A 19,204-nucleotide genomic window follows, 5' to 3' on the forward strand; every position below is an offset into this window, starting at 1 on the left:
CGCCTAAAGGTGTCCGGCAGCTTGAATCGAAGAAAACATTGGTCCTGTCCCAGGAACATAATTTATAGAAAGACAGATAATCTCCTTAGCATTAAATTGGTGAACAGAATAATTTTTTTTCCTTCTTCAAATACATTTTGACCCAAAGCTTAGCACTGGTTTCAAACCAGAAATGGCAGCGATCAACCAAATCACAGAATATCGTTAATTACTACATCTTTTCTCAGCTAATTTCTGATCATTCTGAAAAGGGTAAAACAAGGTAGAATTTTTGCCATTACCTCTCAGACTTGCCTGTTTCTTGGAGTGTGGAGGGTTACTGTGGGCCACAGGGATTCAGGCTCACTGACCAGAGGAATTAAAGAAGGGCAGCCTGTGTGTGGGCACGTGGTCTCTCCTCGACCTACACCTCCTAAAAGTTTTCAGATTATCGATTTTGGTAACCACACGACTAACCCTGATTTGGAAGTTATGGTCAATCATGAACATAATTTCTATTCTAAGCTCTGATTCTTCTAAATATTTTATTTCTGTTATTGTGAAGAATCTTTCCCTTTAAATGTTTTATTTCATACTATATTTATATAATTCGGAGAAAGTAAAGTACTCTATTATTTAATAAATTAATGCTGTAAGTGGTAATTTATAATATATTTGTACTTTTAAAATTTAATAGCATTGATATTAAATTACTGGCTGTCTATGTGATAGTATAGTACACTGATATAGTGGTTATAACACAGTAAATTCTTGTGAACTAACCATAAGAATCATTTCAAATCTAAATGGAATTTTAAAAAGCTGTATTTAAAACAATAAACAGGGCCCGAAAGCTTTAATAATTACTTCAGGTAACAGAATTCACACTTACTTAAAGATTTTAATTTCCAATGAGAGTAGATATTTCTAATCTAATTCTGCTCCTAGGAAAGGCTGGTTAAGATATGATGCTCTTAAAAAAAAAAAAAAAGCGATACTCTAACATTTGAACCACGTTTCTGTGTTTGCCGCTCGATGCGGGAGATGTTTATGGCTTCATAGCTGTGACAGAGCCGTGCTCCTAAATTCAAATGATGTATGGAAAAAACCGTGTTAGTGGTTCACTTAGCAAATACGATTGCATATTAGAAATGAGTCTTGGGGAGAAAAAATGGTAACCGATAGACGTGTTTTCTCTCTTTTTGCAAGAATGTTAATAATTAAATTAGAGGCCCATTGATTAAGTTCGGGTCCGTGTTTTTCTGGCTCTGCATATGTTTTTGTCTGACTTTGTCTTTTGTGTAGGCACTTGTTCCCTGACGTGCATGTTTGTTATTTTACAGGTGATATTTTCCCTAAACACTACTTTTATTACTCTTCTTTTCCATTATCCTATATTAACCTTTAATTTTCATTTGTTTTCTCCTTAGCTTTTAATAACCCACGACCAGGGCAACTGGGCAGATTATTGCCAAACCAGAATTTACCACTTGACATCACATTGCAAAGCCCAACTGGTGCTGGACCCTTCCCACCAATCAGAAACAGTAGTCCCTACTCAGTGATACCTCAGCCAGGAATGATGGGTAACCAAGGGATGATAGGAAACCAAGGAAATTTAGGGAGCAGTAGCACAGGTAAGGGCTCAACTGCACTCCTGCTTTACTGGGTTATTGACTTCATGATCTGTTCAACCACGTCCAACCAGTAGAATTTTGCAAGTGACGTTTTTTACGTTAGAAGCTAACATTTGCACTTAAGGCTACACACTTTCACCCTGAGAGGCGCGTGACACATCGGAGAACATTCCAGTAAGCCGGCCATTCGTCTTCTGTGATCGTTACTTGCACAAGGTTTCTAATCGTCAATCCTACAGCGTAGGTTTATTTCCCTTCGGTTTCAGTTGCTGTTCTAGACACTGGTGTGGTGTATGTGAAATAATCGGGCGGTTGCTAGCGTCTCATGATAATCTGAGATAACCCCAAAACTTCCTATTTAATGGATGATTTGTGTTCAGAGGATTTCAGAATGAGAGTTTAAAATTCAACCAACCTTTTTTTTTTTTTTTTTTGGATACTTATAAATGATACAATTCTCGTTCAGAAAAAGACTAATGAAAAACAAAAAACTTAAACCAGTAATATGCCTGTCCTGATAGGAACTGGTCCAGGGCTCCTTTTTGAAGATGGACAGAGTTGCCTGTATCTGGTCGGGGCCTTGACGTGCTGTCGTTAAGGTGTCTGCCAAGTTGCCCAGGCACGTTCTAAGTGGTCACTGGCATAGCGGCTGCCACAGTCCCAAACCCCGCCTGAGTCGGGCCGGAACCCCTGCAGCAGCACCCCTCGCTGCTGTACCCCGTAGTGTCTGCTGCATGGAGGTCGCAGCGTGCCGTTGACGGAGAGCTCACGGTTTATCGCTTTCTTCCTTTGTCGAAGTGTGGGGTAGTAGAGACAAAGGCATTGAAAGAATGGATGTTATAAGAAGAACTTTTATTGGTGGGTTTTTTGGGGGTTTTTTTTTGGCAGTCTGTAATCCCTGTGTGCACTTGCCATTTAGATAGTTACCTGAAAATAAGAGTTTAATTTAAGGAGAAAAGATGGATTGATTGATTGATTGATTTGATTTTTTGCTTTCTGTCGTTGATAAGCAATTTATGGGAAGCATGAGCTATGCCGTATTAAAATAGTTTATTTATTCAACAAACAGATACTTATTGAGTGCCTATTGTAAGTGCCAGGAACTGACTGCTTCACTAATTTGTATATTCACAGAAACGGTGTCATATTAATTTTAGTTTTAAGATAAAGTATTGATGTATATTAATAAAATATTAATTTACATAAAATTCTAAGATAGAAAAGGAGTCGATGACTTATTAAGGGTGGCTTCTTACTAGAGAACACAAGGAGATCTGAGTTCTCACAGGAATCTTAAGGGAGAATTTGGGGATGCACCTGTGTTCCAGTCTGGGCAGCCTGACATCACTGGGTGTCCGGGCGATTATCATACCAACCTGTGCCTTGTTTCGGAAAAGTAAAAGAAGACTGAGAGCCATCCCAGTTATAATTGCTAATTAATAGTGTTGAATTATGAGTGATTTTCCCTTCGGCTTTCTAGACTTTTTCTAATCTTGTTATGTTATTTAGATAATAGATTTTTGGGAAACTGAAAATGCCTGTTCTCCCATAATATCTTTGTATAGCTCAAACCGAATCCTGAAACGGTTTATGAAATGTGTATTACTCTAATATCGCTCTCTTTCCAGCTCATTATTACCCTTCGCCCCCAGTCATCTGAGAGCAGTGCACTCTCGTCTCACGAGGAACCCCCCACCCACCATGCATGAGCTCCCCATCACTAGACACACCGTTTTCAGGTGTGTAGAGTAGTTAAAGGGAACGAAAGCAAGCCATGTGTTTGAAAGCAGAACTTTTGTGCATCCATCATTAAACATTTTAAAATGAAGTGTGCTCACTTGGGCTTCTTCCAGAAGCCTCAGACTGTCAAGTCTGAGTACATCTCTGGCCGTTGCCAGCATCCCAGTGTCCAGGCCGAGGGGAGCAGACTCGTGATCTTGTTTGCCAGAGCTGTGTTCTTGTTCCGTGTGGTCAAATAACTCTTAGTATCTCCAGCATAAAAGAATTTTTACAATTCTGTCCTAACCCATTCTGGGTCTGAATAGTCAGGAATGTGGCTGAAATAGTAGGCATTCCTTTGCTTTGACTGGAAAGAAGTGTAGCAGAAAGATCCAGTAATTTCTCCTTGCTCTAGAGGCTACCTTGCTCAGTTTTGAAACTTACCAAATTATGGTACTCAGAAAAGGATTTGAGGATCTGAAGTCCGGCATAGGCTTCACGGGATATTCTCCGTGATTTGGGTTTGTCATTAGAGTAATAATTGTCAGCTCCTACCTTGTTCTTCTTCGCCTCGCCTCCCTTTTGGAAAGTAAAGCACTGACGTGTGTATCATCAGCTAATGTGATTCACTTCCTGAGGAAGGAAGTTGGGGTTATCCACACGCCGCAGCACCTGTGTCTAAGTGCATATGGGAACAATTTTAACTGCCTTTCTGAACTATAAAGAGTGGCAAGTCCTCGTTGCGAATATCTTTGTAGCAATTGGCAATTCTCAGGTCGTAGCCAGGGCCCACGTCTGTCCCAGTGAGGGTGTTAGCCGTTGGGCTGACTGTGTGTTACCGGATGGTTACCTCGTACAGAGTAAGATCATCTGGGGTTCAGCGAGCTGAGTATGCTCGCAGTCACTGCAGCTCAGTTTTCTTTGGCTTGCCTGCAGGCATGATTGGCAGTAACGCTGCCCGGCCCACTATGCCATCTGGGGATTGGGCACCACAGAGTTCCGTGAGAGTCACCTGCGCCGCCACCACCAGTGCCATGAACCGGCCAATCCAAGGAGGCATGATCCGGAACCCAACGGCCAGCATCCCCATGAGACCCAGCAGCCAGCCTGGCCAAAGGCAGATGCTTCCGTCTCAGGTCATGAGTATAGGTAAGGCCTCCCAGTGCCCTTGACCTTTCATTTCCATGCTTGCTTAGACGAGAGTCGCCGCTCCGTAGGCCTTTCCAGACAAGTGCCCGGTCTGCAGTTCAGGTCATGCCCCTCCCATGCCGAGTTGCCATAAGTGGGGTCTCGCTGGAGCCCTGTAAAGTCATAGACTCGCAAAGGTTTCCAGCTATGTGAGAGAATCAACTACCTTCGTGATATCTTATTTGCAGTGAATTAAGTGTCACAATGTAAATCTTAGGTAGATGGTATTTTAAAGAAGTATTTTGGTGATACAGCACTGGTTCCTAACTGGATGATCATCAGAATCATCTCAGGACCTTAAAATGCAGATTCCTAGGCCAACGCCCTAGGGAATTAAACCAGATTCTGCCAGGTCCTCACTGGAGGGGCAGGTCTTACTGAACATCTCGTAAAATGTGAGGGTCGGTAGAATTCTGTTTGGATGCAGTTCATACCGTTAAAGTTAATGGTAGGTATATTGTGTGGCTCCATTCAGATGAAACATCCATAATAGGCCAACCTGTTAGAGAAAGAAAGTGTGTTACTGGTTGCCTAGGGGTCGGGGAGGAATGGGGAGTAGTGACCTCTAGTGGTCACTCTTTGGGTTTCTTTTTGGGGAAATAGAAGGTTCTGAACTTGATTGTTGTGATGGTTGTACAGTTCCGCACCTAGAAATCCCATTGAATTGTACACGTGTAGATGGGTGAATTCTATGGTGTGTGAATTATATCTCAATAAAGCCATTCTTTTTTTTTTTTTTTAAGAATTAATGGTGTGCGCAGCTCATACTCAAGATTAGTTTGTCAATCACTGACATATTAACCTTCCTCTTAGCATAACTCAGATAAGTTCACGTTCATGTACCGAGATGTTGCGCCATGAATAAAAGCTAAATCGTTGACGGAAAGGCGCCACTATCGTTTTGAGAAGATAATGCAGAATTTTCTTACCTAGCTGCTTAATCGCTCAGTGCATTTTGGCATGTCGATTTTGGAACACGACATTGTAACAATGCCTTCCTACAGAGAATGTACTTTGGAGTTAATTAATGGGTGATTCCCAAACATAAATTCATGTCATTTGAGGCTTGCATGAAAAATGCTTAAAATGGCCAGAATCCTATGCAAAATTAAACTGGGAAATTTTTAAGATTTCAATTCCTTCATTTTAAAATCATAATAATAAATTCCTCACATCCAGGAATTTAATTTACCCTCCCTGAAGGGCACCTCACCTGGCTTTTGAGCTTGAAATAGGGCTCTGTGAGCTTTACCATGTAGTTGAATTTCTCTGATATTTAATAGACTCAAAAAAAGCTGTGAACTCAACAGAAAATCTGCTGTAATGGAAGATAGGTCTACAGATAATGATAACAGTAAAATCATTTAAAACCTCACATTTTCTATTAGTCTGAAACCTCTAAAAAGACGTCTTAAGAACGAGCACCCCTGAGCGCCGCCCCCCTCCTGCATCCCCTCCTCTGCGGAGGAGGAGGAGGTAGCAGCTGTAGTGAGCGAGGGTCAGGAGCAAGCAGCCCAGACCAGCACTTCTCAGAAGTGCCGGCGCCCCTCGGGGCGTCTACAAGGCCGAAGCTACTTTCCAAATAACACCGAGTGGCTGTTTTCCTTCTTCACTCCTCACCCTCTCACGAGCGTCCAGCAGCGTTCTAGAAGGTACGTGCTGCGCTCTGTCACAGTGTACGGGGTGCAGAAGCGATGGGAGATTCTGGCTCTCTTCTGTCGATCCAGATGGTTTGCAAACATGTAAACTAATGCCACCAAAACATTTTTGTTTTGTTTTTCATTTTTAAAATGTCCTGTTTGTGTTAACGTATAGTGGGTTTACCATGATGATTTTAAATGAGTTAATAATTATTTTTCTATTTGCCACTTTTAATGTCCAATAACAATGAATATCAATAAGGTATAACCCACATAAACAAAAGCCTTAAAAAATATATATATATATATAAAGGGCCTTGAGTGCCAAAGATTTAGAAGTGCTGCTATAGATATTCCCTAAAGCAGGTGATTAGCCTTGATTATTTATCGCCTTTATTTCTATATCAGAACAAAAATTCAGTCTTATTATTTTCACCTAATTATTACTGCTTCTGTCTTTTCCATTTTCTAGAAACCAGATAGTTCAGTTTGTATTACATAGCAGAAATAGATACTTCCGTGATTACAGGTTGTAAGATGTTGGGGTTCTTGTCGTCTTTTTCAGGGCCATCTGAATTAGAGATGAACATGGGGGGACCCCAGTATAGCCAACAGCAAGCTCCTCCAAATCAGACCGCCCCGTGGCCTGACAGCATCCTGCCCATAGAGCAGGCGTCTTTCGCCAGCCAGAGCAGGTGAGTCCTGAGCTCTCAGATCAACAGGCAGCTCTTCACGATGTCTGCAAGCTGTTTCATGTGTGCCTGAGCCAGAAGCCAGGCTTTTCCTCTTGAATATTTGGTGCCTGGACCACTTCTCATGCATTCAAACTGTATCATCTAATGGGCAGGGGGTGTTGGGGAGGGGGAAATCCAAAAATCAGACCTAGGGCATGCCTTTAAGGAAGCTACAGTTTAGTTGGAAAATAAAATATGTACACTGATAACTGTAATGTGAGGTGGTGGGCACTATAAATGCCGTAAGAGAAATAAACCATATTTCAAGAGATCATGCAACTGGGATGATTGGGAAAGGCTTCAAAGTCGTGAGAAATGGTGTGATTTCAGGAGGTGGAGGTGGCGGGAAGCCAGTCCACCTGGCGGAAGCAGCAGCATCAGAGGACTAGCTATGGCAGAAGCAACACAGTATGTTTAGGGCAACAAAACCGTCTAGTTTTATGTTATGTATATCTTGCCACATTGAAAAATAAATAAAACGGCAATATCAAGATTTGGCTGAGAGAGATTAGTAAAAGAATATGTTTATGGAAGGCCTTAAGTGTCAAACTCTGGAGAATTCAGTCTTGGTACATTAAGCCATCAAAACAGGGTTTTGGGAAAAGGAAGTGGGGTATGAACAACTTTAATGAGTTCTTTGGTTCTGATCATCGGTCTAATCGTTTTTGTTTCCTCGTAGGTGATCTTTTCTCTCCAATTGTTTTTGAACAAGTCTCTGTATTCGCTGCATCGTAGCGTCACTGCAGTGTGTCTAGGTGTGGGTCGGTACATTTATACGACTCGGCATTTGGTATATGTTGCTCATTCCTAAAAGTTCTGTTTTCCTGGTCATTTTTCATAGCCTCTTTCCGTGTGCTCATTTTTGTGACTCGGTGTGGTTAAACATTGTATTCATCATTATTTTCTAAATTTCTTTATTCAGTAATGTCAATATCTGGATTTCTCGGCATTCCCAATCCAGCGATTGACTCGCCCTGTGGTGACCTATTTCCCTGAGGACTTCGACACTCTCTTCTTGCGAGTCGTAGCTGATCCTAGTCAATGAAACATCTGCAGTTGACGCTTTCCTTGAGGGGGAATTTGCAGGGGTCTCTGCCAGGGGGCGGGGGTGTCACTCCTGACCAGGTCACTCTGGGCCCCCTCGGCTCAGGCCAGCAGGCTCAGGGGAGCTCTTCCACTGCGCCTTACGTCACCAGTGGCTCAGGGACACTCAAGTCTCAGCTCATCAGCGTTGCTGGTTCGGCGTTCGCCCCTGAGAGTTTGTTGCTCCCTGCAGGGGCACATCCCCGTGTGTTACGTGCATGATCTCAGGGCGGTGTAGCAGAGCGCTGGACACAGCTGTTGCACGGTGACCCTGGGGCCCAGGTGACAGCGTTGCTAAGCTGGTTGGGTGAGCAAAGAGCCCCCAGGCAGGGCGATAGATATCTGGGAGCCTAAGCGAGAGGTAAGAGGTAAGAGGCAGCCTGGGAACTTGCAGGCTGGGGCACTGTTCTCCAGGAAGCAGACTTCCTAGAAACCAGCCCGGAGAGACAGGCGAGGCCTCGGGGCGCCTGGGTGAAGAGCCGGCGTGGGGGGCTCGGGGCGGGCCATCCTGTGGGGCGTTCTAGTCTCAGGGGATGTGGCACTCTTATCAAATTCACAAAAGGATGACACTCAACAGGGTTTCTGAAATTTCGCTAAGGTACAGTACATTTTCAGAGCTACTCATTTGTTCTTTTAAAAATGCGAGTTCCTGAGGGCGTTGCACTCTGAGACGGAGCGTGTCTGCCGCAGTCAGCGCTGCACGGCTCGGGGCTCTGCCCCTGCCGCTTTGCCTTCCTCTGTCTTCAGGGTGCAGTAAGGGGTTCAGAGGATTCCGTGAAGTTTTAAAAATATGCATATGAGAAGATGACTATGAGACCAACATTGGGGTTTGCGGGAAGAGTAGGAGCTGGTTATCTGGCCGAGAAGAATGATGAGGGGACTGCGTGGTAACTGTTTCAGGGAGACGCAGAAGGAAGGGTGCTCTCCACTGTGTCCCGTTCACTTAGGGGGAGGAGCGAGTGTTTCCAAACCCAGCTGTGAGCCGCCCCAGGGCCTCATGGGAAGGCAGGTCGGGGCAGGTCGGGGCGGGGCCCAGGGCTCTGCATTGCCGGCACCGCGGCCCTCGCCCTGCACGCTGAGTGGAAGTGAGGCGGTGGGGGAGCCGACGGCAGGCCTGGCGGCCCTACCGGCCTCGCGTCCCCTCCCCCGGGAGCCGCCACCCCGGGCTCGCCGGGGCCGGGGCCGGCGCGTCGTCGGTGACCGCTGCAGCTGTGCCCGGGCGCCCTGCTCCGTCTGCGTCCTCCCAGCTCTATGAGTCTGACTTCGTGGTGTCAGGGTGTGTTATGATCTTTCTACATATGTTTATTCGATATGTTGAAAACCCACCCGTTTCCATGGAAACTCGCACATGATGAAAATATAGTACAATAATTAAATCCGGCACCTGATAGTTGTTTTTGAACAACATGTTGAAGATTGGTTCCTAGGGTAAACCAAGGCCCAAAGTTAGGGTTTTCACTGTTGCCCAAACAGATGAGAGTTCTGTTTTGTTTTTGTTTTTTGTTTGTTTTTTAAAGAATCCCGGATTTTCGCGAGTCCCGTTCCAGAGTCCGCGCACTGGGTTTGCCACGTGCGTCTCACGCCTCAGCACTGGCCCTGCTCTGCGGCCGCAGAGCAGGACACCGTCCGTCAGCTTTCTGTGTCTAAGAGCCGTGCGGACAAAACGCCGTGGTCACCGCTCCGAACGGCGTTTCTTTCTCCAGCCACTTACCTGCCACCGCCCCCCCCACACACACTTCTTTTATTTTAAATAATTCAGTTCGGAAGAAATTTTTGACAATAATCTTATTGTCATAGAAACTCAGGAGTGATGGATAACGAAGGTTCTGACCAAAACTCTTCTGAAAGAAAAGCAGAGCTTTTTTTTAACCCCTTTATAAGTGTCACCGTTAATATTTTTAATTTTTACTGCCTACCTACTTAGGAGTAGGTTTTTTAATGTTTTACGAACCCAGCATTAGTCTATGTACACATTTCAAAAAGACTGTGAGTAAGCGCTAACCCTTCGATATTCGCGTGGTCATTTATTGATGGCTGGATTTCCATTTTCTGTGGTTCCATTGTGTTTTTTTTTCTTTCCTTCAGTCATCCGGTATGTAAAAACAGATATTTAAAATACAACCCACAGTTTATAGATGATTTTTTTTAAAGGTTTCTTTTGGATTTACAAAAGTGATTTTCTCTTGAAATGTAGTAGCTGCCTCTCACGAAAGACTTGCTTTCGTGATAAGTTCAAACTTTCTGGGTTAGTTTGGTTTTCTCTCATTGGAAAACTGTCTGAGTAAAGTTTCTTCTGCTAACTGTTTCTTATCATGTGGTAGGTGCTCCTGCTTTGCAGAATTTTGAACATAGATGCCAATGGCATGGTTTCTTAAACAAGAGCTCAGAGTCGCCCTTACTCTCCTTATGGCCGTCCTTTCTGTCCTACTAGTCCATAAATGAAAGTGTAGATTTCAAGAAATGAGGTCTGCGTTGGCGATAGGTCTGCCTTCTGCTAGTTTACCGCTTACCATGGCACGGCAGCCCCGGCCTGTGCGCACACCCCTCACTCCTCTGAATTTCATCCTCCTCTTAATATTAGGTGTGTCTGTCAGATACCAGCTAAATTGTAACTATATTTGTAATTGCCCAAAACGTAGGAAATAATTTCATTATTTTGGTGGCCATTTATAAAATTGGGATTGGGAATCTGAATCGATATTTTTTTCTACAAGCCAAGCATATTATGACATCTTTAAGGGAGGCAATATAGCTCATCGTATGCCTAAACGTATAAAACTAAGCCACAATGCAATGTATTTTTCTGATTATAAAGTATGATATTCTGGCTAGATCAGGAACCCTTTATTTTCATCAGTCGATGATAACTTACTGAACTGATTGAAATCCTAGGCCAACACAGAGATCTAAGATATCCTCCCTAGGTTCTGTCTAAAGTTGGCGTTTTAAACATAATTGCTGGTATCAGTTGAGCTAAGCACAGCAGGTGGAGCTAGCGCTGGGAAGAGTCTGGTCACAGTGGCTGCAAAGGAGCCGAGTCCAGCCCTGACCTGAGGCAGGTAGACTCTGCATGGAGCCGGGGGCCGGGAGTGGGGGGGCCAAGAGTGACAACCCCCAGCGTCGTGGTTCGGGCGGCCTCTTCTGGGAAAAAAATCAAGTGCCCGGGACGGCTGGGCCTCACAGGGTAGTTGCAGGCGCTAAGTTCAGACAGTTTCGACCTGACCGAAGTGTGTGTGTCCTCGACGGCGCGTTGATACGGTGATAAGAACCGGAGCGAGAGCAGAAGGGAAATGTGCTGCGTCCCGGCTTGGGTCGGAGGGGCCGTGACCAGAGTGGGCAGCCCTGGGGGTCCTGTTTCACTTGGCAGTCCGTGTCATTCATCCATTCGATTTTCTTTTTAATTAAAAGGAAAACACATGTAACGGCCGCATTAATTTTTTAGGAAATTGTTTAAGTGTGAGTGAGTATTTGCATTCAGTTGGTTGGTTTGTTGGGTTCCGTCTCTCGCAAACAGGAAACAGCGCCTCCCCTTCCTTCTGACGTGGGCGTCAGATTCCAGACTGATGAGTGTGGGTCCACGCAGTGCTGCGTTCGAAGAGAGCAGATTTCACTCTGGCCTGTCATCGATGGGGGGAGGGGGGTCATGATGGAGGTGGGGGGAGGGGTCGTGGTCGTACAGGAACAAAGCTTCTGGAGAAACCGAAGTCGAATGTTATGAAATGAACCTAGACAGAGACAATACTTGAATGCCGCACTTAACTGGCATCTTTGGGGATGAGGCCTCAGGCCTAAGAGAACGTGGCACACAGATGACGCCCACGCTCGGCCGTGACTCGAGTTTGTTTTCTCAGGAAGCCGACCACATGCATGTATTGGTCGCTCTCCTGCGGGGAGTTTCCTCCTGTCCCCGCCTCCGTGATGTGCAGGCCTCTGGTTTTTCTCCTCCTCCCTCCCGGTCCCTCCGTGCAGCAGAAGTGGAGTGAACCTGTCCACAGCTGCGTTTAGAAAGTTAGTTCTCAGAGCGCGCGGAAGGTCGGTTGATTTAAATTATAGGACTTTCATGTACCAGAGAGTTTGGAACTTAGGGTTATGGTTTTATCACCTGTTACTTCATATAGAATAACAGATACGTCGTGCATATTTGTGATCTGCTTTCCTCGAGGAACGCAGGCAGGCTGACAGGCTCACTTCTTGAGGGTTTTAATGAATGTTTGCAAGTCCTGACTAAGGAAGTTCCTGTTAGTCCAGTCAAGTTTAGTCTATTGACAGCTGAGGTCAAAAAAAAATGGATGTAGAGTTTATGCCTTCAGTTCTCTAGTCCCCCCCAGGTGAGTGAGCACGGCCTCACGTGGAAGACTGTTCTAGCATTCTGTCTTCCTTCGAATACTTCAATGCAGACTGTGTGTGTGTGCGCGCGCGTGCGCGTGCGCGCGCACATACGTGCTTGTGGAGTCAGTGTAGACTTACGAAAGTAAAGTGTCCGGCCGCGCCCGGCACTCAGTGGCGCCGTGTGGGAGTCCCAGCCCTGCAGGGTCACCCGTGTGAGTGCCAGCGAACGGTTTCACCTCTCAGCCTCAGCGTTGCCGGCCCTCACGTGGGGCTGGGGTACCATAAAAACAAGAATCGTACATGAGATGCCTGGATTGGTGCCTGGCCTGTGTCAGGCACTGAAAAAGCTGGATCTGTCATTTCGAGTTGTCATTTTGTTCTATGTCCAACTGGCTTTTACTGTTTTAGTACAAAGGCCCTGGAAGTCAACTGCCATTTCTATCTTTAAGGGGAAAACAATGTCCTCTGACCAGCCGGCGTTTCCGCGGGCCCCCAGTGAGGTTCGTGTCTTTGCAGGCAGCCGTTCGGCAGCTGTCCCGATGACTTGCTGTGCCCACACCCCGCGGCCGAGTCTCCCAGCGACGAGGGCGCGCTCCTGGACCAGCTGTACCTGGCCCTGCGGAATTTCGATGGCCTGGAGGAGATCGACAGAGCTCTGGGAATCCCTGAGCTGGTCAGCCAGGTATGCCCGGAGGGAGGCCGGCGGGGCCGGCAGTGGGTGGGCGCGCAGGAGCCCGTCCTCTTTCGCTTGCAGGTAACCGCACTCTGCTTTTTAGAACACTTGTTTCCCTCATCCCAGGCCAGCTCCATTTTCTTTCTCCCCCTCTCCTTCCTTGTGACTCTTACATGAACTTTTGCCCAGGAATGGCAAATACGGAGAATGAGCTTTACCTATAGTTCAGGTTGTTGAGTTGAAAGACAGACGCTCTAGCCCAGCTCACCTCGTGGCAGGGAGGGACGGACGAGGAGAGAGAGAGAGACCGAGGACGACGGAGCGTTGCCACCCCGCTGACCCAGCACCCGCAATCACCACATTCATCTTAGATTTGTGGGCTGGTGATCGAGAGCCCTTTGTGCCGAAAGAGAGCTTTGCGCATACGCTAGCAGAAGTCATTTTAGAGGTAGCTGTAGTTCGTTAGTTATTTTGACCTTTGCGTGGGTGTAGTTATTTTGACTTTTGTGAAGTCATTTTAGAGGTAGCTGTCGTTTATCAGTTGTTTTGACAATTTTGGGGATAGTTAAGCATAAACGAGAATGAAAAGAAGTTAACCAAGCTTAATGTGCTTAGCCAGTTAGCATTCCTCCTCCTGGCAGTTAGTTGGTTACTTAAAGTGATTCTGTGCTTTAAGAGTAATTTACAGCAGCAGTATTATAAATAGCCTAACGGTCTCATGACATAACAGTGCTTTCTGAACCTGGCTACCCAGCTAAGTGCGTGTGACGAGGCCATCCTGGTTTTGCTGCATGAAGAACAACCTAGAAAAAACCGACCGTAGTCCCACCACTGTCTCCCTTCTTCTCAGCATGAGTCATCGTTATTTCTTGTTACTAAAAGTGCTTTCCAGTGTCCAGTCCGCCTCTCGGACGTGTCATGAGAGTCTGGGATGGAGGCGATGCAGAGTCGTCGGAGACTCTGAAGCATGAAAAATCGTCTCGTCACAATTCCCACCGTTCAGCAGACATAAGTGGGAGTGAAGACTTGTCGATTCATATTGCGAATGGAAAGAAATGACTTGAGGTTTGCACGCTATAACCCGAAATAATCAAGAAAGGAAAATGGAGTTTCAGTGTTTCCTGTGCGGCCGTCGGGCTTTGTCTTTGGTGGTGGCCAGAATTTAGCATTCAGCGTTGTTCCGATTGCGTTTTGTTTGAGTGACGTTTGTTTGTGATGTTTATTGGCACGGCACTGGTTAATAAAATCACATCGGTGTCAGGCGTGCAGTCCTAGAACACGTCATCTGTATGTCGCGTGGCACGTTCACCACCCGACGTCAGATCTCCTTCCGTCACCATATGTTTGACCCTTCACCCTTATGTGCCTCCCCGCTGCCCCCTGGTGACCACCACCCCGTCGTCTGTGTCCATGAGTCTGTTTGCCATGCTCGTTTGTTGCTTTCAGTTCTATATCGCACATCTGAGTGAAATCACAGTTCTCAACTTTCTGTCTGACTTATTTTGCTTAGCATAATCTCGAGAAAGGACCCTCGTACACTGCTGATAGGGTGTAATTGGTGCAGCCACTATGAAAACAGTATGGAGGATCCTCAAAAAATTAAGACTAGAATGGCCCTGTTAACCCAGCAAGCCTCTTCTGGGTATCTAGCCCCAAAATTCCAGAACATTTCTCCATAGAGAAAGATGCACCTCGATGTTCATTGAACCATTATTCTCAGCGGCCAGGACGTGGAAACAACTGGAGTGTCCTCCTAAGTGACATTTAAAACTCCGATCCTCGGGGTTGTCGAGTGACTTATAGCATTGTTTTGATCAAAACTGTGTCATTTCATCATTTAGTGTTGTTTTAGTCTCCTTTTTTTCTGTTTATTTGTATTTCTGTTTGGTCTCATCACATCTGTCATCCTTCTGCCATATTAAACTGGATTGTAGAGCTGTGGCTGTTGGGTGAGTCGGGAGCAATGTGGAGTGTAGGCGAACTTCATCTGTACTCGTTAGAGTTGTGCATTTTCTTTGAAAACGGAAATTCATTAAATTCTCTCTCCGTTAAAGATGGGTAGATATTTAAAGTTCTGAGATGGTTTTGCAGATGTAGATAGAGCAGTAACTGAACAGTGAATGGTTTCGCCCACGTAGATTCCATTCACATTTTTACAAGTATCGTGGGGCGGCGGGTAATGGGCCCAGTTCTCGCGGGCCAACCTCTGGGTGATGCCACTCTGAACCCCAGCCAGCTCCAGGCCCCTGCACCAAGGTGGGTGGCCTGGTTTGAGAGAGCCTGGGATGTAACAAGACTAAAGAAAACCTCAAAGGTGTTTTTGCTGTTGGGCACTTTCGTCCTGTACGTCATGGGCCTGTTAATCCCGGAGGCAGAGCGAAGAGGCGACTTAGCCGGGAACGCCTTTCTGTGTGGACACGGAGATGGCCAGCCTGCGTTTTCTACTCCTGCCCCATTCTGACCCAGATAGATGGGGGCGCCCTAAGAAGTCAAGAATGACAAGCACATTAAATATGTCCAGTAGACAATAAAATGGGGTAAAATGTGGGGTGTGTAGGAAATTCTGACAGCCACAGAAAACAGTTAATAATAAAGGCAGCGCGTCACACCTGTGAGGAGCGTGGGTCCTAAGTCACAAACTGGGGCGGAACCCACTACTTACCAGCCAGGTGCGCTTGCTGTAGTTTGCTTCATGTCTTTAAGCTCAGTTTTGTTATCTGCAAAACGGGGATAATGGTGACAGAGACCCCAACACTGCTGCTCACAGCTAAAATGAATCACACAGGTGTGGATTACCAGTCAGAAAACTTTGCACGTCTAGGGGACGTCTGCGTTTTAAAGTCCAAGTCCATCTCTGATTGGTGGAGTGTGCAGGTGGCATTCCGTAGCTGTGGCCCGTGTGTCCCTTCCCTCGGAAGAAGTGTCACTGCGATCAGGCCTGACCCCTGCTTTTTCCCTCATGTAACTGGATCCACTGGGCAAAGAGGCTTTTCTGGGAAGAAACGTGAAGTCGAGCTAAACGTACCTTTGTGTAGTGAGTACCGTCTAAAAAGCTTCGAATCTATGGCAGAGAGAGAAAGCCTCGTGTGTATTTACCCTGCCGGTTTCAGGGGTTTTACACGTTGCTCTGTTCTCTGGGGCTTTCTCTCCAGAGCCAGGCAGTGGATCCGGAACAGTTCTCCAGTCAGGAGTCCAGCATCATGCTGGAGCAGAAGGCCCCCGTCTTCCCGCAGCAGTACGCATCGCAGGCGCAGATGGCCCAGGGGAGCTACACTCCCATGCAGGACCCAAACTTCCACGCCATGGGACAGCGGCCGAGCTACGCCACACTCCGCATGCAGCCCCGGCCGGGCCTGAGGCCCACAGGCCTGGTGCAGAACCAGCCGAACCAGCTGCGGCTTCAGCTGCAGCACCGCCTCCAGGCACAGCAGGTGTGTTCCTTGCCGGTGCCTGGAAAGTCGGGGCGATGGGGCGGGTGGGGGAGACATAGGGGAGACCGATGGGAGATGATGCAACGATCGTGTGCCCTTTCGGAGGGCTTAGAGCCCCTTCCGTCCTCTCCAAGGTGACTCCACAGTTCCCATCACAGTTCCCACGCGCCTTTCTGCTTCCTCCCTCCCTCCTCCGCTAGCTCCGCTCCGGCTCGCGGCAGCTTTCCTTTTATTTCCGAGCTCTGTTTACTGTGTTCTAACCTGGAGCTCTCTGAGCCTCAGTTTTCATTCTGTCGGCCGGGCTTGTCACACAGTGCAGGGCGATGTGTAGAGATTTAAAGGGCCTCGCACAGCTCCAGGCCCAGAGCGGGCAGCTAGGGTGACAGCAGCTCCTTTCGGGAGTCCCCTCTCATGACAGAAAGTCCCCGTTAGCTGAGTGGTGGCAGAGGGGTGTTCCTTGTGAAATGCCTATCTAGTGCAAGAAAATGTGTTCTTGTAAGAAGCCCGGACCCATGTAGATCACACAGCAAGTAACGCCGCTGCAGGCTCTCACGTCTCCTTTCTTTTTTGTGAGTGACGAGCGCCGCCTTTTTGTAGCTTCCCTTGTGGCCTCCTTTTCTGGCCCTTCTCCTCCCTTTCTCCCTCGCAAACAGCGTGTTTTCCAAACAGTCCTAAAAAATGTCCTGGCTGTACGTGAAAGCTCGCTCGTAACCGTCTTTGGGAACTCAGCTGCAGGCCACGGAGGTCTAGCATCCAGCGGTGTGCGGATGTTGGGTTGGGAGGGCGATTTCTTTAGGAAAGTGATTTGAAATAAAATACATTCTGTTTTTAAAATGCATTCATTCTCCTGCGTGGACGCCTTTAGAATCGCCAGCCGCTCATGAATCAGATCAGCAACGTTTCCAACGTGAACTTGACTCTGAGGCCTGGAGTACCAACGCAGGTAAGGAGCAGACCAGCCGCCGGCTTCCCCCATGTCCATCCGCGCCTCCTGTCACGTCTTCCTGCTTGACAGTCCACGTCAAGTAGCCTCGAAGCCACACCGTCCAGGTCCCCCCTCGGTTTTCCGTCTGCTGCGTCGTTCCCTGCCATGTTTACTGCAGGTGCAGTCAGTTCTCCTTGTTCACGTCTGTCGCGTTCTACAAACGTAGTGCAAGCCCTGAATGAGCAGCTCCTGAGCCACCGATGCAAGGAGAAGGAAAGGGTTAGGTTCCCGTGAGCCCCTGGGCGCGACTCTTTCGTGGGTCCTGGTAACATGTGGCCCTGATGCAGGCGCGTTTCTGTTTGAGGATGCCTGTTTGGTATTGGTACGCACTGTCGATTCACCGACACTGAGCTCGTGGCCAGCACCATGGCTCCTGCCCGGAGGACACGCGGTCCCACACACGCGTTTTCTGCCACGGCCCGGCCTCCTGCACCTGGCACTAGACAGCTCTGCGGCACGGCCCTCGGGAGCCATTTTACACGGCAGAATCGCCAGCAAAAGTACAACAGGGTCAAAAACGTGGAACCAAATAGTCCACAAAGAGGCCCCTTGTTTACAGAATGGAGGAGGGCGGGAAGGCGCGCGCGCCCGTGAACGGCGGCGGCGCTGCGCGTATGGATTTGGGGGTTACAGATACATTCTAGCGAGTCAGCAAGTTCACAGGAACGGAATCCACGACAGGACAGGAGGACCGGCTCTGTGTGGCCGGGCCCAGAACCGGCCTCATGCCGCCTCCCGACGGCGAGCGCAGGTGCCTCTTCCCGCTCGCGTTCCTCCCCCGCATCGCCCCAGCTCCCCTGTGCGCCCCGCCACCCTCCCTCCCCACACGGCCCCTTCCCTCCTGCCTCTGCCCGGCTTTTCCTGAAGTGCTTCAGGCCACCTTTGGGCGCATCGATTCGGTTCCCCTTTGGACTTGAATGTCCCTCGAATGAGACACTAAAGTGCCATCCTCAAAGCTGACATCAGAGCCGGGACAGTGTTTCCATGAGGCCTGCAGTGCGCTGTGACCCGTCTCGCAGCAAGTCCCGAGTTACCGCCCACGCGCGTCATTGCGTGGGGGGGGGGGGGGGCTCCAGAACCGCCGTCAGCTCTGTAGAACTTGGACGCTCACGTTCTCGGCCACCAGTGTTCATCTCTAAAATGTTCTTTCCATGTGAATTCATTGCCCAAATAATTTCGCGCGAGGCTGTGCCATTCGTTACCGAGTTTCTAACGTGCGGCTTATTTTCCGACCCGTGTCCACCCCCCGATGTCTCCCTCGTGCGTCGCCCCCATTTCAGGCACCTATTAACGCACAGATGCTGGCCCAGAGGCAGAGGGAGATCCTGAACCAGCATCTTCGACAGAGGCAGATGCATCAGCAACAGCAAGTTCAGCAAAGAACGCTGATGATGAGAGGACAAGGGCTGACGATGACCTCCAGCATGGTGGCGCCTGGCGGCATGCCCGCAGCCATGAGCAACCCCCGGATCCCCCAGGCCAACGCACAGCAGTTCCCGTTTCCTCCAAACTACGGTACTGGACTTCCGTCCCCGCCGCCTCTCTCCAGCCCCTTCTCCCCGCTGTCCCCCAGCCGTGGGTCGCAGCTACTCTCGCAGCTCTTTGCATGGCTGCCCGATGAACCTGGCTAACCCGGGCATGATGGGAAACCTGGGCGGGCAGGTGGGGCCTGTCAGGAGTCCCCAGGTCCAGCACAGTCCCTTCCAATCTCTCAGCTCAGGTACCGCCTTTTCTCTGAGTGCAGGTCTTTAAAAGCGACTGAAGTAAGCGTGAGATGTGTGAGAGTGTGTGTGTGTGTGTGTGTGC

At 48.0% G+C, this 19,204-nt stretch overlaps 1 protein-coding gene across 11 annotated transcripts in view; it reads left to right on the plus strand.

The window, feature by feature from the left end:
* NCOA2 (nuclear receptor coactivator 2) overlaps positions 1 to 19,204 on the plus strand; it is a 245,448-nt gene that overhangs the window by 215,149 nt on the left and 11,095 nt on the right. For 10 of the 11 annotated variants that reach the window (XM_016152949.2, XM_016152948.2, XM_036232798.1 and 7 more), the window contains 7 exons: positions 1,410 to 1,616; positions 4,272 to 4,484; positions 6,729 to 6,858; positions 12,826 to 12,991; positions 16,135 to 16,413; positions 17,279 to 17,356; positions 18,679 to 18,913. In XM_016152949.2, the coding sequence (XP_016008435.2) occupies positions 1,410 to 1,616; positions 4,272 to 4,484; positions 6,729 to 6,858; positions 12,826 to 12,991; positions 16,135 to 16,413; positions 17,279 to 17,356; positions 18,679 to 18,913 (1,308 nt within the window). The remainder of the gene's footprint in view (positions 1 to 1,409; positions 1,617 to 4,271; positions 4,485 to 6,728; positions 6,859 to 12,825; positions 12,992 to 16,134; positions 16,414 to 17,278; positions 17,357 to 18,678; positions 18,914 to 19,204) is intronic. The other variant, XM_036232800.1, reaches the window with a different exon arrangement.

Source organism: Rousettus aegyptiacus, unplaced genomic scaffold (assembly GCF_014176215.1).
Source record: "Rousettus aegyptiacus isolate mRouAeg1 unplaced genomic scaffold, mRouAeg1.p scaffold_m13_p_15, whole genome shotgun sequence".
Taxonomy (NCBI): domain Eukaryota; kingdom Metazoa; phylum Chordata; class Mammalia; order Chiroptera; family Pteropodidae; genus Rousettus; species Rousettus aegyptiacus.